General features: G+C 37.4%; 1 protein-coding gene across 1 annotated transcript in view; it reads left to right on the top strand.

Moving 5' to 3' along the window:
- LOC132705876 (dynein light chain Tctex-type 5) overlaps window positions 1-14,674 on the top strand; it is a 42,183-nt gene extending 27,509 nt beyond the window's left edge. The window contains exon 6 of the mRNA XM_060676942.1: window positions 14,545-14,674. Within this exon, the coding sequence (XP_060532925.1) occupies window positions 14,545-14,602 (58 nt within the window). The 3' untranslated portion in view covers window positions 14,603-14,674. The remainder of the gene's footprint in view (window positions 1-14,544) is intronic.
- The last annotated feature ends 1,085 nt before the right edge of the window (window positions 14,675-15,759 follow it).

Genomic DNA, 15,759 nt, shown 5'->3' with positions numbered 1-15,759 from the left:
TCGGAATAAGTTTCTTCTTTGTATCCTCGTTTATTGATGAATCGAGAATTTTGGACTTAGTTGTTTTTTCCAAATATGTCGTGGGATCTCTGGTGACTAGTTTGTATATTGGGTCGTTCAAAATATCCTCCAATTTTGCATTATAATCCGACGTATTCATGACGACAGTGGCATTTCCTTTGTCTGCTGGCATTATTAGAATGTTTTCGTTTTTGTTTAGATTCCTTAAGGCTTGCATTTCTTCTCTGCTTAAGTTTGGTTGCGGTGGTTTTGACTGTCTTAAGACTCTGGCGACATCTTGCCTAATTAACTCCGCATCTTGTTCGTCTATGGTGGAAAGACTTGCTTCGACGTTGGAAACGATCTCTTCGACGGGTACTCTTTTTGGAGCTATTGCGTAGTTAAATCCTTTATTCAGTACGCTGACTTCTGTATCGGAAAGATGGTATGCTGAAATATTATGAACTGTACTGCTTCGGTTTGTATTTGGCACTTGTCCTAATTTTTTGGAATTTGACTGAAGGATTTCTAATTTCTTCCACAGTTTATTTGACGTGATGTCCTTGTCTTTCTCAGTGCGCCATGATGTTAATAATTCTATGCGGTCCCACAGCAACTGATGGATCTTGTTGCTCAGTTTCAGGTGGAGTCTGAAAAGTTGTAGCTCAGTCTCACTAATTTCGTACCGGGTCCGCCTGATCTGGTCTTGGAGTAGGGCCTTGCTAGCTTTGTCCAGGATGGCTTGTGTCTTTCTGGTGCGTGTGTGATAAGACAACCTTGTAAATGTTGGCAGCAAGTTCTGGTTGCGGCAGCTCTTAAGAAAATTCAAGTTGCACAGCGAAATAACCCTCCTTTGTCTTAGTTTTTCATAACACTTGGTGGCTGTAAAGGTCTCCTTCCCGTAAAGGTGTATGATATTCTCACGTATTGATTCACGGATGGAAAAATGTGATGACACTATATTCCGGGATATCATCCGTTCGCTCGTTGAACTCCGACTGGAATCCTGCAAATCTTGCATCCGACTGGAATCCTGCAGACGTTTCGCCAAAATCTCACTTGGCATCTTCAATGCTCGCGCTCCGAAAACACTTCCAACACTGGGAGGTTATCGGCGGTGCGTGCGGTATTTATACTCTGCGCCGAAGATGGTAACGGTGCTGCTTGTGCGTGGGGGGAGGTGGCTCCGCCCCCTGAATTGTCGCGTTGATAGTTTCGCCCGATCGTAGTTGCGATGTCCCCGTTGGCTGCTGCGCATCGCTCTGCTGTTTGATTATCGTTCTCCACGTGTTGGATAAATGCAGAGCGTCGTCTCTCGTATTGAGGTGTCCGGACTTTTCTATTTCGATGGCCTCTCGTATAATCCTAGTCCTAAAATCAGGAATATTAGCTATTTGTTTGCAAGTGCCGAAATCAATTTTATGGCCTGTCTGATGTTGGTGCTGAAACAAAGCAGATGTTGTTTGTTTGTTTCTTATGGCTAAACGATGTTCCTCGAGCCTGGCTGAAATCCTTCTGTTGGTCTGTCCCACATACGTCAGGCTGCACGATCCGCATGCTACACTGTATACTCCTTGGTTTTCCAGAGTAATTTTTTGTTTTGGGTTTCTTAGTATTGCTCCGATGGTATGGTCAGGTTTGTATGCCGTTGATATGTCGTATTTCCGTAATATTCGGCCGATTTTGTCAGTAACCCCCTTGATGTATGGCAGGACAGCGATCGATCTTCGTTGGGTCTCGTCCTGCACTCTCTGCTGCGGCTGTTGTTGTTTACCGATTGCCTTGCTGATGGTGCGCCTTTGGTATCCGTTTTGTTGAAGACAGGTACTAATTTTCTTCAGTTCTTTATCTCTGTTCCTCTCGTTTGTGAGCCTGAAGGACCGAGCAATTAATGTATTTGCCACTGCCTGTATCTGTGATGGGTGGTGATGAGATTTAGCGTTCAGATATCTATTAGTGTGTGTTGGTTTTCTATAGACAGTGTGTTCCAAGTGTCCATCTTCGGTCCTTGTGATGTGCACATCTAAAAAGGGCAGACTGTTATCCTCTTCAAGTTCTATTGTAAATTGAATCCTTGGGTGAATGGAATTCAGATGATCTAGGAATTTCAAAAGCTCCTCCTTGCCAAAAGGCCATACAACAAATACGTCATCAACGTATCTTGTCCATAGTTTTGGCTTCAGATTTGCCTTCTCTATTGCTTTCTTTTCGAAGTAAATCATGAAGAGGTTGGCAATCACAGGTGAGAGAGATGATCCCATTGCTGCTCCATCTATTTGTCGGTAAATTTTCCCGTTGTGCATAAAGTAAGCGTTTTTCAGGCAATGTCTTGACAGATCCATTATGTATGGCGGAAGATCTTCGTTTTCTTCTATAAGCAAGAGTGCCTCTTCTACTGGAATACTCGGGTAGAGGGATTTGACATCGAAACTTGCCATAATGTCGTCCTTGTCCATCCTGAGAGAACCTAAAATCTGAGTAAAATGTTCTGAGTTTTTAACATAGGAATCTGCCTTTTCCACTATAGGCTGAAGTGCACTGGCCAGATGTTTTTCCAGCTTGCATAATGGTGAGTTAAAGGCGCTTACGATTGGACGCAGGGGAACCCCGTCCTTATGGATCTTTGGGAGCCCGTAGAATTTTGGGCAACGACTCGATTTTTCCCTCGGAATAAGTTTCTTCTTTGTATCCTCGTTTATTGATGAATCGAGAATTTTGGACTTAGTTGTTTTTTCCAAATATGTCGTGGGATCTCTGGTGACTAGTTTGTATATTGGGTCGTTCAAAATATCCTCCAATTTTGCATTATAATCCGACGTATTCATGACGACAGTGGCATTTCCTTTGTCTGCTGGCATTATTAGAATGTTTTCGTTTTTGTTTAGATTCCTTAAGGCTTGCATTTCTTCTCTGCTTAAGTTTGGTTGCGGTGGTTTTGACTGTCTTAAGACTCTGGCGACATCTTGCCTAATTAACTCCGCATCTTGTTCGTCTATGGTGGAAAGACTTGCTTCGACGTTGGAAACGATCTCTTCGACGGGTACTCTTTTTGGAGCTATTGCGTAGTTAAATCCTTTATTCAGTACGCTGACTTCTGTATCGGAAAGATGGTATGCTGAAATATTATGAACTGTACTGCTTCGGTTTGTATTTGGCACTTGTCCTAATTTTTTGGAATTTGACTGAAGGATTTCTAATTTCTTCCACAGTTTATTTGACGTGATGTCCTTGTCTTTCTCAGTGCGCCATGATGTTAATAATTCTATGCGGTCCCACAGCAACTGATGGATCTTGTTGCTCAGTTTCAGGTGGAGTCTGAAAAGTTGTAGCTCAGTCTCACTAATTTCGTACCGGGTCCGCCTGATCTGGTCTTGGAGTAGGGCCTTGCTAGCTTTGTCCAGGATGGCTTGTGTCTTTCTGGTGCGTGTGTGATAAGACAACCTTGTAAATGTTGGCAGCAAGTTCTGGTTGCGGCAGCTCTTAAGAAAATTCAAGTTGCACAGCGAAATAACCCTCCTTTGTCTTAGTTTTTCATAACACTTGGTGGCTGTAAAGGTCTCCTTCCCGTAAAGGTGTATGATATTCTCACGTATTGATTCACGGATGGAAAAATGTGATGACACTATATTCCGGGATATCATCCGTTCGCTCGTTGAACTCCGACTGGAATCCTGCAAATCTTGCATCCGACTGGAATCCTGCAGACGTTTCGCCAAAATCTCACTTGGCATCTTCAATGCTCGCGCTCCGAAAACACTTCCAACACTGGGAGGTTATCGGCGGTGCGTGCGGTATTTATACTCTGCGCCGAAGATGGTAACGGTGCTGCTTGTGCGTGGGGGGAGGTGGCTCCGCCCCCTGAATTGTCGCGTTGATAGTTTCGCCCGATCGTAGTTGCGATGTCCCCGTTGGCTGCTGCGCATCGCTCTGCTGTTTGATTATCGTTCTCCACGTGTTGGATAAATGCAGAGCGTCGTCTCTCGTATTGAGGTGTCCGGACTTTTCTATTTCGATGGCCTCTCGTATAATCCTAGTCCTAAAATCAGGAATATTAGCTATTTGTTTGCAAGTGCCGAAATCAATTTTATGGCCTGTCTGATGTTGGTGCTGAAACAAAGCAGATGTTGTTTGTTTGTTTCTTATGGCTAAACGATGTTCCTCGAGCCTGGCTGAAATCCTTCTGTTGGTCTGTCCCACATACGTCAGGCTGCACGATCCGCATGCTACACTGTATACTCCTTGGTTTTCCAGAGTAATTTTTTGTTTTGGGTTTCTTAGTATTGCTCCGATGGTATGGTCAGGTTTGTATGCCGTTGATATGTCGTATTTCCGTAATATTCGGCCGATTTTGTCAGTAACCCCCTTGATGTATGGCAGGACAGCGATCGATCTTCGTTGGGTCTCGTCCTGCACTCTCTGCTGCGGCTGTTGTTGTTTACCGATTGCCTTGCTGATGGTGCGCCTTTGGTATCCGTTTTGTTGAAGACAGGTACTAATTTTCTTCAGTTCTTTATCTCTGTTCCTCTCGTTTGTGAGCCTGAAGGACCGAGCAATTAATGTATTTGCCACTGCCTGTATCTGTGATGGGTGGTGATGAGATTTAGCGTTCAGATATCTATTAGTGTGTGTTGGTTTTCTATAGACAGTGTGTTCCAAGTGTCCATCTTCGGTCCTTGTGATGTGCACATCTAAAAAGGGCAGACTGTTATCCTCTTCAAGTTCTATTGTAAATTGAATCCTTGGGTGAATGGAATTCAGATGATCTAGGAATTTCAAAAGCTCCTCCTTGCCAAAAGGCCATACAACAAATACGTCATCAACGTATCTTGTCCATAGTTTTGGCTTCAGATTTGCCTTCTCTATTGCTTTCTTTTCGAAGTAAATCATGAAGAGGTTGGCAATCACAGGTGAGAGAGATGATCCCATTGCTGCTCCATCTATTTGTCGGTAAATTTTCCCGTTGTGCATAAAGTAAGCGTTTTTCAGGCAATGTCTTGACAGATCCATTATGTATGGCGGAAGATCTTCGTTTTCTTCTATAAGCAAGAGTGCCTCTTCTACTGGAATACTCGGGTAGAGGGATTTGACATCGAAACTTGCCATAATGTCGTCCTTGTCCATCCTGAGAGAACCTAAAATCTGAGTAAAATGTTCTGAGTTTTTAACATAGGAATCTGCCTTTTCCACTATAGGCTGAAGTGCACTGGCCAGATGTTTTTCCAGCTTGCATAATGGTGAGTTAAAGGCGCTTACGATTGGACGCAGGGGAACCCCGTCCTTATGGATCTTTGGGAGCCCGTAGAATTTTGGGCAACGACTCGATTTTTCCCTCGGAATAAGTTTCTTCTTTGTATCCTCGTTTATTGATGAATCGAGAATTTTGGACTTAGTTGTTTTTTCCAAATATGTCGTGGGATCTCTGGTGACTAGTTTGTATATTGGGTCGTTCAAAATATCCTCCAATTTTGCATTATAATCCGACGTATTCATGACGACAGTGGCATTTCCTTTGTCTGCTGGCATTATTAGAATGTTTTCGTTTTTGTTTAGATTCCTTAAGGCTTGCATTTCTTCTCTGCTTAAGAGAACAGAGATAAAGAACTGAAGAAAATTAGTACCTGTCTTCAACAAAACGGATACCAAAGGCGCACCATCAGCAAGGCAATCGGTAAACAACAACAGCCGCAGCAGAGAGTGCAGGACGAGACCCAACGAAGATCGATCTCTGTCCTGCCATACATCAAGGGGGTTACTGACAAAATCGGCCGAATATTACGGAAATACGACATATCAACGGCATACAAACCTGACCATACCATCGGAGCAATACTAAGAAACCCAAAACAAAAAATTACTCTGGAAAACCAAGGAGTATACAGTGTAGCATGCGGATCGTGCAGCCTGACGTATGTGGGACAGACCAACAGAAGGATTTCAGCCAGGCTCGAGGAACATCGTTTAGCCATAAGAAACAAACAAACAACATCTGCTTTGTTTCAGCACCAACATCAGACAGGCCATAAAATTGATTTCGGCACTTGCAAACAAATAGCTAATATTCCTGATTTTAGGACTAGGATTATACGAGAGGCCATCGAAATAGAAAAGTCCGGACACCTCAATACGAGAGACGACGCTCTGCATTTATCCAACACGTGGAGAACGATAATCAAACAGCAGAGCGATGCGCAGCAGCCAACGGGGACATCGCAACTACGATCGGGCGAAACTAACAACGCGACAATTCAGGGGGCGGAGCCACCTCCCCCCACGCACAAGCAGCACCGTTACCATCTTCGGCGCAGAGTATAAATACCGCACGCACCGCCGATAACCTCCCAGTGTTGGAAGTGTTTTCGGAGCGCGAGCATTGAAGATGCCAAGTGAGATTTTGGCGAAACGTCTGCAGGATTCCAGTCGGATGCAAGATTTGCAGGATTCCAGTCGGAGTTCAACGAGCGAACGGATGATATCCCGGAATATAGTGTCATCATATATATATATATATATATATATATATATATATATATATATATATATATATATATATATATATATATATATATATATTCAATAGAAAAAATAAACTTTTTTTGTCAATTTTTTTAATAAAAACATATTATTAACATCAAACAATATTAATGTGACGGATGTGATTATTTATTTTTACACAAATAATTAAATCTAGGCGCAATTTGAGTTAGTGCAGATCGTAATAAATTTTCAACGTTTATTAAAGTTGAACGGTATTTTGATTTTATGTAAATTAATGTGGAAAAGGCTGATTCACATAAATAGGTTGTACAAAATGGCAGTAATTTTTTCATTGCCATTTCCGATAGTAGGGGATATTCTGATTCCAAAATTCATGCACAGGCACTTGAGAAAATCTGAGTCGCAAGGTGGTATCACTTGTTAATTCGGCAAATTCTTCTTGTGCTTTTAAGTTTAAAAAATTAATTTCTTCCATTTCAATTGATTGTGGATTGCAAATCCATTGTTGTGTATCGATATCATTGGGAAAATACCTATGCATGTAAACTTCCATATCCTTCAAATGATTAACTATAATTTTTGTTATAGGAGTGTCTTTTTTTGAAATATTGTTACTAATTATATACTCGTCAGTAAATGGAAACATTTTGAGCGATCCACTTTCCACTCTGTTCTTCCATATAAGAATTTTTTTAACAAAGGCCTCAAGTTTATTTTTTAACATAAACATATTAACGCAGAGTCCCTGCATTGATAAATTCATATCACTGATTTTATCACAAATATCTGCCAAATAGCATAGCTTGAGAAGCCATAAATTATCGTGAAAATGATCGGCCAAATTAGAATTTTGCTCTGTTAGAAATATAAAAACTTCATCTTTTAAAGTTAATAATCGTTTCAAACTTCGACCTCTTGATAGCCACCTAACTTCAGCATGTAGCAATAAACTTGTATAATCCGAGTCCATATCAATGCACAAATTTTTAAACAATCGACTATTAAGTGCTCGACTTTTAATAAAGTTAATGATTTTGACTGCATCAAAAAACACAGTGTTTAATTCTGGTGTAAATTTTTTAACAACAAGTGCCTCTCGGTGAATCATACAATGTGTAAATGTTATATGATCATTTCCAGCTTTAACAAATGCTGTAAAACCAAGAACTTGTCCGGTCATTGCTGCAGCACCGTTCGTGCACACACCAACACAATTTTTCCAATTTAATCCTTTTTTTTTTTAAAACTCATTTACTTTTTTATATATATCTTTTCCACGAGTATCACCTTCCAGAGGACGACAAAACAGTATATCTTCATGAATGCTTCCCTCATAAATATATATCTTACAAAAAGTAACAATTGTGCCATTTTTGAAATGTCTGTCGACTCGTCCAGTTGTATTGCAAACTTTGAGCTGTCTTTAAGCCTCATAAGAAGCTGTTGAAATTGATCATTGCTAATATCTGAAATTCTTTTGGACACAGTGCCATTTGATAATGGAATTTTACTAATTTCAGCAGCATACTGTTTTCCATGAACAATTTCAGACATTCTTATAGCTGCAGGTAGTAAAAGTTGCTCTCCAATAGTAAAAGGCTTTTTCGTTTTTGCTATCAAATACGAAACTTCATACGATGCCAATAGATATTTATCATTCAAAGTAACATACTTCTCCAAAGTGTTCTTTTCTTTATTTGATGTTTGCAAAAGACGCTCAAAATATTCTATTGGCTTTTTTGATAACGTTGCATGTTTAGTATTCAAATGTCGTGGCAGTTTTGACGGTTTCATGCTTTCTGCAGCCAAAACTTCTTTGCAAATTAAGCACACTGGTTGTTCTTCATTGTTGTGAGAAGAGCATGCGAAGCCATACTGCAAATATGATTCGTCATATTTTCTTTTTTTTGTTTTGCTAGAAGTCGGATTTGAAGTACTGCAACTTGGTTGTGACGGCGTGGCAGACTTATTATTTGGAATTTTAATTAGCCATTTATCCATGATGGTTAAATAATAATAAATAATTAAACAAAATGTAGTTGAACTTTAATTAAAAACACCAACTGAAAATTACACAGTAAATACACACATGTCACTACGAAGACAAGGCTGAGTCCAAACTGAAGTACAAATGGAAAAATAACTACACTCGAATCTTTACCAGTGCAATGACAACAAATTACGATCAGATCAACCCCGACGCATGTCGTGTTCAAAGTGTGCAGCGCACAAAGGCACCGTATCACAAAGACGCCGAAAAAGAAGCTTTCATTTTATTTTTTTATTATTCTTTTATAAAAGTAATATGCCGATTCGCCTAGCCTAGCTTGATTATGCTTCCGTATTGTATGTGTAAGCCGTAAGGCGACGCGGCGTCTGGGTAATTATAATCACTAAGTTATCTTGCAAACACTGACGCCGGCGGCCAGACATCAATGTCGAACGTTCAGTTGAAAATCGAGGAGCGCGTTGTATTTATTATTTTAAATGCTACTTCCATATTTTCATTCCAAATATCGTTTACATTATCACAATTATTAAAGCCAAGATGTAGTAATCCACCAACCAACCAAGAAAAACCAGAAGAACTTGAAGAACCCAAAGATCCTACCACGTTTGAGGGTACAGGAATTAATGAAGATATGTTTTTAAAAAGGCAGCGGTCATCCCGAGTAGTTAATTAATTGAAGATTCTTACGTTTGTATACAAAATAACATAACATAGTGTAATTAATTTTAATGTCAACTTAGTTAGAGTGAAACAGAACTAGATACTGAATAAAAATGTACTTATTTAAAATATACATAAAATAAAATTTAATCTTTATATTTTTAAAACACTTTGAAGTCCGTTTCACTGGTTTCATTAACATCGGCAAGTTCTTTTGATGAAAAGACGAAAATACTATGAGATTAAATATGCATATTTCGGTCAGTGTAACTGCAAATGGACTGATGGTGATCCTAAGAGAACAAAATCAATAAACCATTAAAAATATTACATACCCGGAATAGAGATCTGTCCAATGACATTTAAAAAATGTTTTTGCTTTCTACCTTTCGTCACTAGGGTGGCTATAACTATAAAGCGAAGTGCGAGTTGCTTCATTTCGCAACAGGTTTTTTTGTAGAGGAAAGGCTAAACTATGTAGCAGCCAGAAAGCTACAGCGGAACGAGTACGGCCGTAGGAGCAGGTTTCATTTCGTAGTTTATATAACACACAAACACACTGAACCTACTTTTATTTTAAACAAACAACTTTCATTATTCTATAGAAAAACCGTTTTCCCTCACGTTATTCAGGACACTCTTCATTAACGGGTAAGTGCCGTTTCCACAACGCCCCTGGAAGTCGTCGGTGTCAAATGACCATATCATGAACCCCCCAAGGTTCTTGCTCAAAGCGTATTTTACTTTTTCGGCGATGGAAGCTTCATCTTCGTAACCTATCCATTGATCTCCAGATACTTTGAACGGGGCTTTGATTTCATCGTGCCAGTGTCTTTCCCATCCACTGTGAAACTCGCATATCTAAAAAGATTTTAATGATATGATAAAGAAAAACCAGATCATGATGATATTATTTGCTGTTATACGCTGCTATTAGCCGATGATTTCAATATTTTTATGGTAGTGCTTCTGTGGGTGGCTACGTACATTAGGAAGAAAACATCTACCTATCATTCTGTGGATATTATGTTATCGATAATACTTTTTATCCAGAACGAGGAATTTCACATTAAATTTAAGTTTAGAAATCAAGGAGAACGTGTGTATCTCTCACGTGACTTTATTTAACAAATTAACTTGTTGCAGAAGCAACCTGTAAGATATAAAGCCATTTTTATTTATTTATTTATATCAACAGTTGAGCCAATTTAAAAAAAAAGTGCAATATAAATATAAATTCCAACATGGCAAAACAGCAACTTACGTAAAAAGCATTTTTAAAAAATATAAAAACAAAAGAAAAGAGTAAAAACACAGTAAAAAAACGATATTAAACTACAATTACATACATAACAATTACGTACAATCAACCACTTTAATTTTATCTTAAATGTTCAAAGAAAAGGGATCAAGACAGCAGTTGTTAAATAATCTCAAGGTTCGAGTTAAAGGGGATAAATTATAAATTAATAAATTATAAATTATATATGATGACAATATATTGGATATTATCCGTTCATTTGTTGAACTCCGACTGGAATCCTGCAGACGTTTCGCCAAGATCCCACATATATATATATATATATTTTAAAATTGTTTAGTAAAATTTAAAACCATCTGCAAAGGCGATTTGTTCAGACCACAGAATCTTAGATCTTTTATAAACAAATGAAAGAAAACTAGACACACTTGTGAACATTGAGGGACTCCCGAGTGCACCAAAATTTTTCTTGAAATTGATTGGGACCTGCTAAAAAGCTCGTTGAAAAGCTGTGACAACATTCAACCAAAGTACCACCCAGTCGCATGGCCTGAGAGGCCGAGATCAAAAATATTATTCCACGACCATTAGACCAGATTTAAGACTCTCATAATGAAATTTTTTAAAGTTTTTGAGTGTCTTAAATGAAGCTGTTGTTCGATTTGTCTTAATATTCAGTACACAAAAAAGACAATCATGGTCAAAATCAGTACAAGTAGTTACAATATAGTCTAAAAGTGTCACCGTAGACAGGTGGTGCTAGTTGGTTGATCAATGAGTTGGGTTATACCCAAAGAATCTGCAAAGATTAGCAAGTAAATTAATATAAGAATCACCGACCCTAAAAATACCATCGCCAGCAGTATATAAATTTGATAGCTCATTAACCAAGTGATCAAAGAAACTAATATCAAAATTAAGAGGACGATATACAACAAAAATTCCAAACTTAGTATTTTGCAATTTACAATTTATTATTTAATGCAATTAATTCGGGGGAACTACTTTTCTTTAATATTTTATATGCAATTGAAGACTTTACATAAATTATAGCTATCAATTTACATCAAATACTATTATTGCTAACTGCCTTACCAACCCCTTGCTTACTCCTTACCATACATATATGTTATACGTATTCGATTAAACCCAGACTTTGATCAGGTTTGGTTTAAACTTTTGAATTGAATGAATGTATGAACTTCGAAATATGGGGCAACGGTGCAAAACCTCTTGGATAAATTAATTTTCACCTCACATCACAATTAAGAAAACGTTTTTACACTTATCTATCAACTCTTGTTCGACGATGCAGTATGATAGCAGGAAAGAATATGTGATGTTTCACTCACCTGAGATAACTAGAGAGTAGATTGCGTTTACAGAAAACCTATGTAATGTAAAACTGTGGTTAGTAAAAAATTATTGAGCGAATCAAACGCTTTTCAATAAGCCAAGAGAGTCAGACCAATAAATTTACCTTCATTTACTGGTATCATAGAGATTTTAGAGAATGTTGTCAGAATACTGATAAGAAAACGTTTTTGCACTTGTCTACCAAGTCTTAGGCGACGATGCAATATGATAGCACAAAAATACTTTGTGATATTTCACTCACCTCATTAAATCCCAAAAGCCCAACTTCTCTAGTATAACTTCCAGCATTACCGCCTTTTGTTATATTAGCATACAAGGAAGTATTAGACGGATCAGCCAAAGTAAAGGTTCTGCCGTAAGTTGCGATTCCCATGTTGATTTTAGATACATTTATGCCCCTGTTTATCCATCCTTCAATTCCGGCAGCCTGGAAATTTAATTATTGGTTTTTTGGTTTTCACAATTCAGTAAACTTACGATATTTAAATCCATGTTATTGAATTGGCTGTCAAGGCTAGACGCGAAGAGAGGTGTGTGGTGACCCACAAATGAATTAAAAGATCCATGGAAGTCGAATGACATAATATGTATGTAATCCACAACCCTAGAAATAATCAACGTTATTAGAGCAATTTCCAATGAAATATGTTAAATTAACATAAAACAGTTTGCTTAATAGAATAAATATTTCCGTAATAAAATCAATTTACTTGCTAAGGTTTGGTACGTCGTAGGAAATGTCGATATCTCTTACACATCCCGTAACAGCAGCGGAAAGCAAATAACCTTTGGATGTGAACGCAGTCTTGAGTTCTTGAAGTAGCAAAATTACGTTTTGCTGAAATGATTAGCTTACAGTTATTACTATTATCTAGTCACATGAAAGTACTTATATGTCGCCGAAACTTTAACTACATATTTTATAAAATTTGCAAAAAACTAATATTTGCAACATTTTCGAGCAATACCCTTTATTTGCCGGACGACAATACGCTTCCACCAACTGGAGTCTATTAATTTTCTATTAGTTTCCTAAAAGATATGTGACATGTTGTTTTGTTTTAACCTGTCTGCATGTTTATGTTGCGTCGTTTTAATATCATCATTGCTATTATTATTATTACTACAAAACGTTATTTTTCGACTTTAACACTCTCACAGTCGAAACTGAATCTTCGCATATCCAGTACATTTTCTGGTAGGATGACGCTTTCTGCATTTTTGTGAGTTTGGGGGCAAATCGAGAGAGATAAGTTGGGTTTTAAGATACGCCAGATATGATGATCAACTATATAAACTATATTATTATTATTATTCTGAGTGCGGCACGTTTGGTTATATGGAAAGTGTGTGTGGGAAGGTTAATTTAAATTAAAAATTATTGTTGATTTTTGAAGTTTTCAGAAAATTATGTATTTCATGCATAATATCTTTCTAACTTTCACCGTTTTAAGGATACAAATTTATACTAAAAATAACGCACATAATTTTTTTTCTACACGGAATCGTTTTTGATTTGATATGAGTATCCTTCTTTCTAGAAGAAGGACTGTTTAACAAGTTTTGTTCATAATTTTGCATGAGGGTCATTGCGGAGGATTTTAATTTCTCTGAGGTTCTAAACCGTCGAGTTGTCGAATACCGCTAAAAGTCCCACATTATGCGCAAAGGACAGTTTATGTTGGTATCGGAATCAGAGACAGGACACAAGATTGGATTGCCGAAAATTTTTATAACCACATCACCCTAAACTTATAGCCACCTTGCTCCCGGGATTGTTACTTGATTATTACGTTTGGGGCGTAGTTGAGCAATTGCCATAACACTGTTTCATCGCTGAAAAACCACAATCATCAACATAAAGAAAGAGCATTTTATTCCGTTATTGCCGCTAATGGGGATTTTATTGAATAATTATCTATAACCAATCTAAGAGTCAATTGGCGTTATGTAAAAATTTTATGCAATTGTAATAAATGTTGCAATAAATATGAATAAATAAATGTTAATATCCTCAAATATCATACGCACCCTGCATCTATATTGAATATATTGAATGTTACAATACAAATTATTTTAAAGTTGTAACCGTTACATGTAATCGTGATTTTGCCAACCCAATCAAATCATTGCGGGGATAATCATCCCCCCTCGTAACACTTCCCCTCCAACTATTGCCCAGTCACACAATTTAAGCGTTTCCGGTACTTTAATCACGGACTGAGATCAATCGGACGCTTTCGGTACAAATCTAAAACACTGATGGGAATTTGGGGTTTGCCAGTTCTAATGGTTCTGCATGTATTTTTCGTTCGTTACACCATTCAGTGAACATATTCATTCTCGTGACTAATGTGTCTTCCATTAAACTTTTTGCATGTACTCCAGAGGTCGGCAACATTTTAGGTACGCTCGCGCTTTAAGTTTGTTGCTTTTTCCTAAAATGATATTGGTGCCGGGTCGCGCAAAAGGTTGCAAAGGGATGGAGGGTAAAGCGTTGCAGGTAGCCGACACCCCTGTACTATAATATGCATTACAGTCACAAAGAAATAACATACCTCCCAACTCATGATTAAAGTACCACAAACTTGAAACGTTTCTTCTTCTTTCGCGATGGTGTTTAATGAAGCTTGAAGTTTTAACGCCCGCTCAGTGCATAGTTGAGTATATTATAGTATAGGGAGTAGAAAAAAGTTTAAAAATCTGACCTTATCTTCAGAATGGCTGTTGTCTCTTCTAGCGGGAAAGTTCCAGTCGAAATTAAGTCCGTCGAATCCCAGTTCGTCCAGGAAATGTAAAGCCGAGTTTACGAATACCGCTCGTTTGGAAGATTGCGCAGCAACTTCTGAATAGTTCTGAGATCCTGCATTCCATCCACCAATGGAGACTAATGTTTTTAAATTCAGATTTTCGTTTTTTAGTGCAACGAAGTTACTGAAGCCATCTGAAAAGTGTTTTTTTTTTCTAGAATCTGGCCAAATATTAATTGTAGAGATCCCAGTTCTTCATCAAAAGCAATCTTAACATTGAATCCAAAATTGAGTTGTTAACAGGAGGTTAAAAGTTTTTTGTATTCCAATTAATAATTATTTTTCCTGTAATTCGGTTTCATTTATACATACACTACCCTTCTTTATAACATTTCAGTATCGATTTAGCGATCTAAAAAGCATTTGAAATATTTTTCAAAGAAATCATTTAAAAAAATAATTTGTCACTCGTGTTAATAAAAGTACTCTTATCAAGAATCCGTTTGAAAGTGGGGAAAACCACAATTTAATTAATACTCAAATAAGCAATCAATGCAGATCATAACTGCGTAGAAAATTTACAAAAAAAAATGACTTACTCAACCCGGTGCTGTTTGATTCATGCGGATCCAAAATAGATATAGTTCCATCGAAATTTAGGCCCACGAAAGCATACACTATGTGGGTACATAAAGTGGGATCAATACGGTTCACATCAAATTTTCCATTGCCAGGTCTGTAGACAGTCCAACTTGCGAAATAGCAAAATATGTTTTTACCTTCACAGAAATTAAAATGTTGTTTAGTTTTTTGAAATAATTTTTCATTGATTTATTATTTATAAATTGATATGTAGAGTTGCAGATGCTAATTTATTTGTTTTAAATTAAAGGAAATATTTTACAGTTATTACGACAAACGAAATGGTATTATGTTTTTTATTTATGTTTTCAAAGCAATAAATTATAGCTATTTCTCTTGCTTGATCTTACTTAAAATATTTTTTCCAGTCTTCATTATTCGCATTATTTGAAGCATGAGATCTATAAGTTTAAATAATATAGAATTTATTACAATTTTTTATTTACAAAAAGTTTATACCATTTTTAACCAAACATTTTTAAAATCCTTGAGAAAACATGAAACTTTCAAATTTACACTTAATTATAATATGGAAAAACCATGTATGTATGTAGATCCAAATA

Source organism: Cylas formicarius, unplaced genomic scaffold (genome assembly GCF_029955315.1).
Source record: "Cylas formicarius isolate icCylForm1 unplaced genomic scaffold, icCylForm1.1 PGA_scaffold_10__41_contigs__length_53128322, whole genome shotgun sequence".
Classification (NCBI taxonomy): Eukaryota; Metazoa; Arthropoda; class Insecta; order Coleoptera; family Brentidae; genus Cylas; species Cylas formicarius.
Note: the sequence above shows the minus strand (reverse complement) of the source record. Positions and strands in the feature narration are given on the sequence as shown.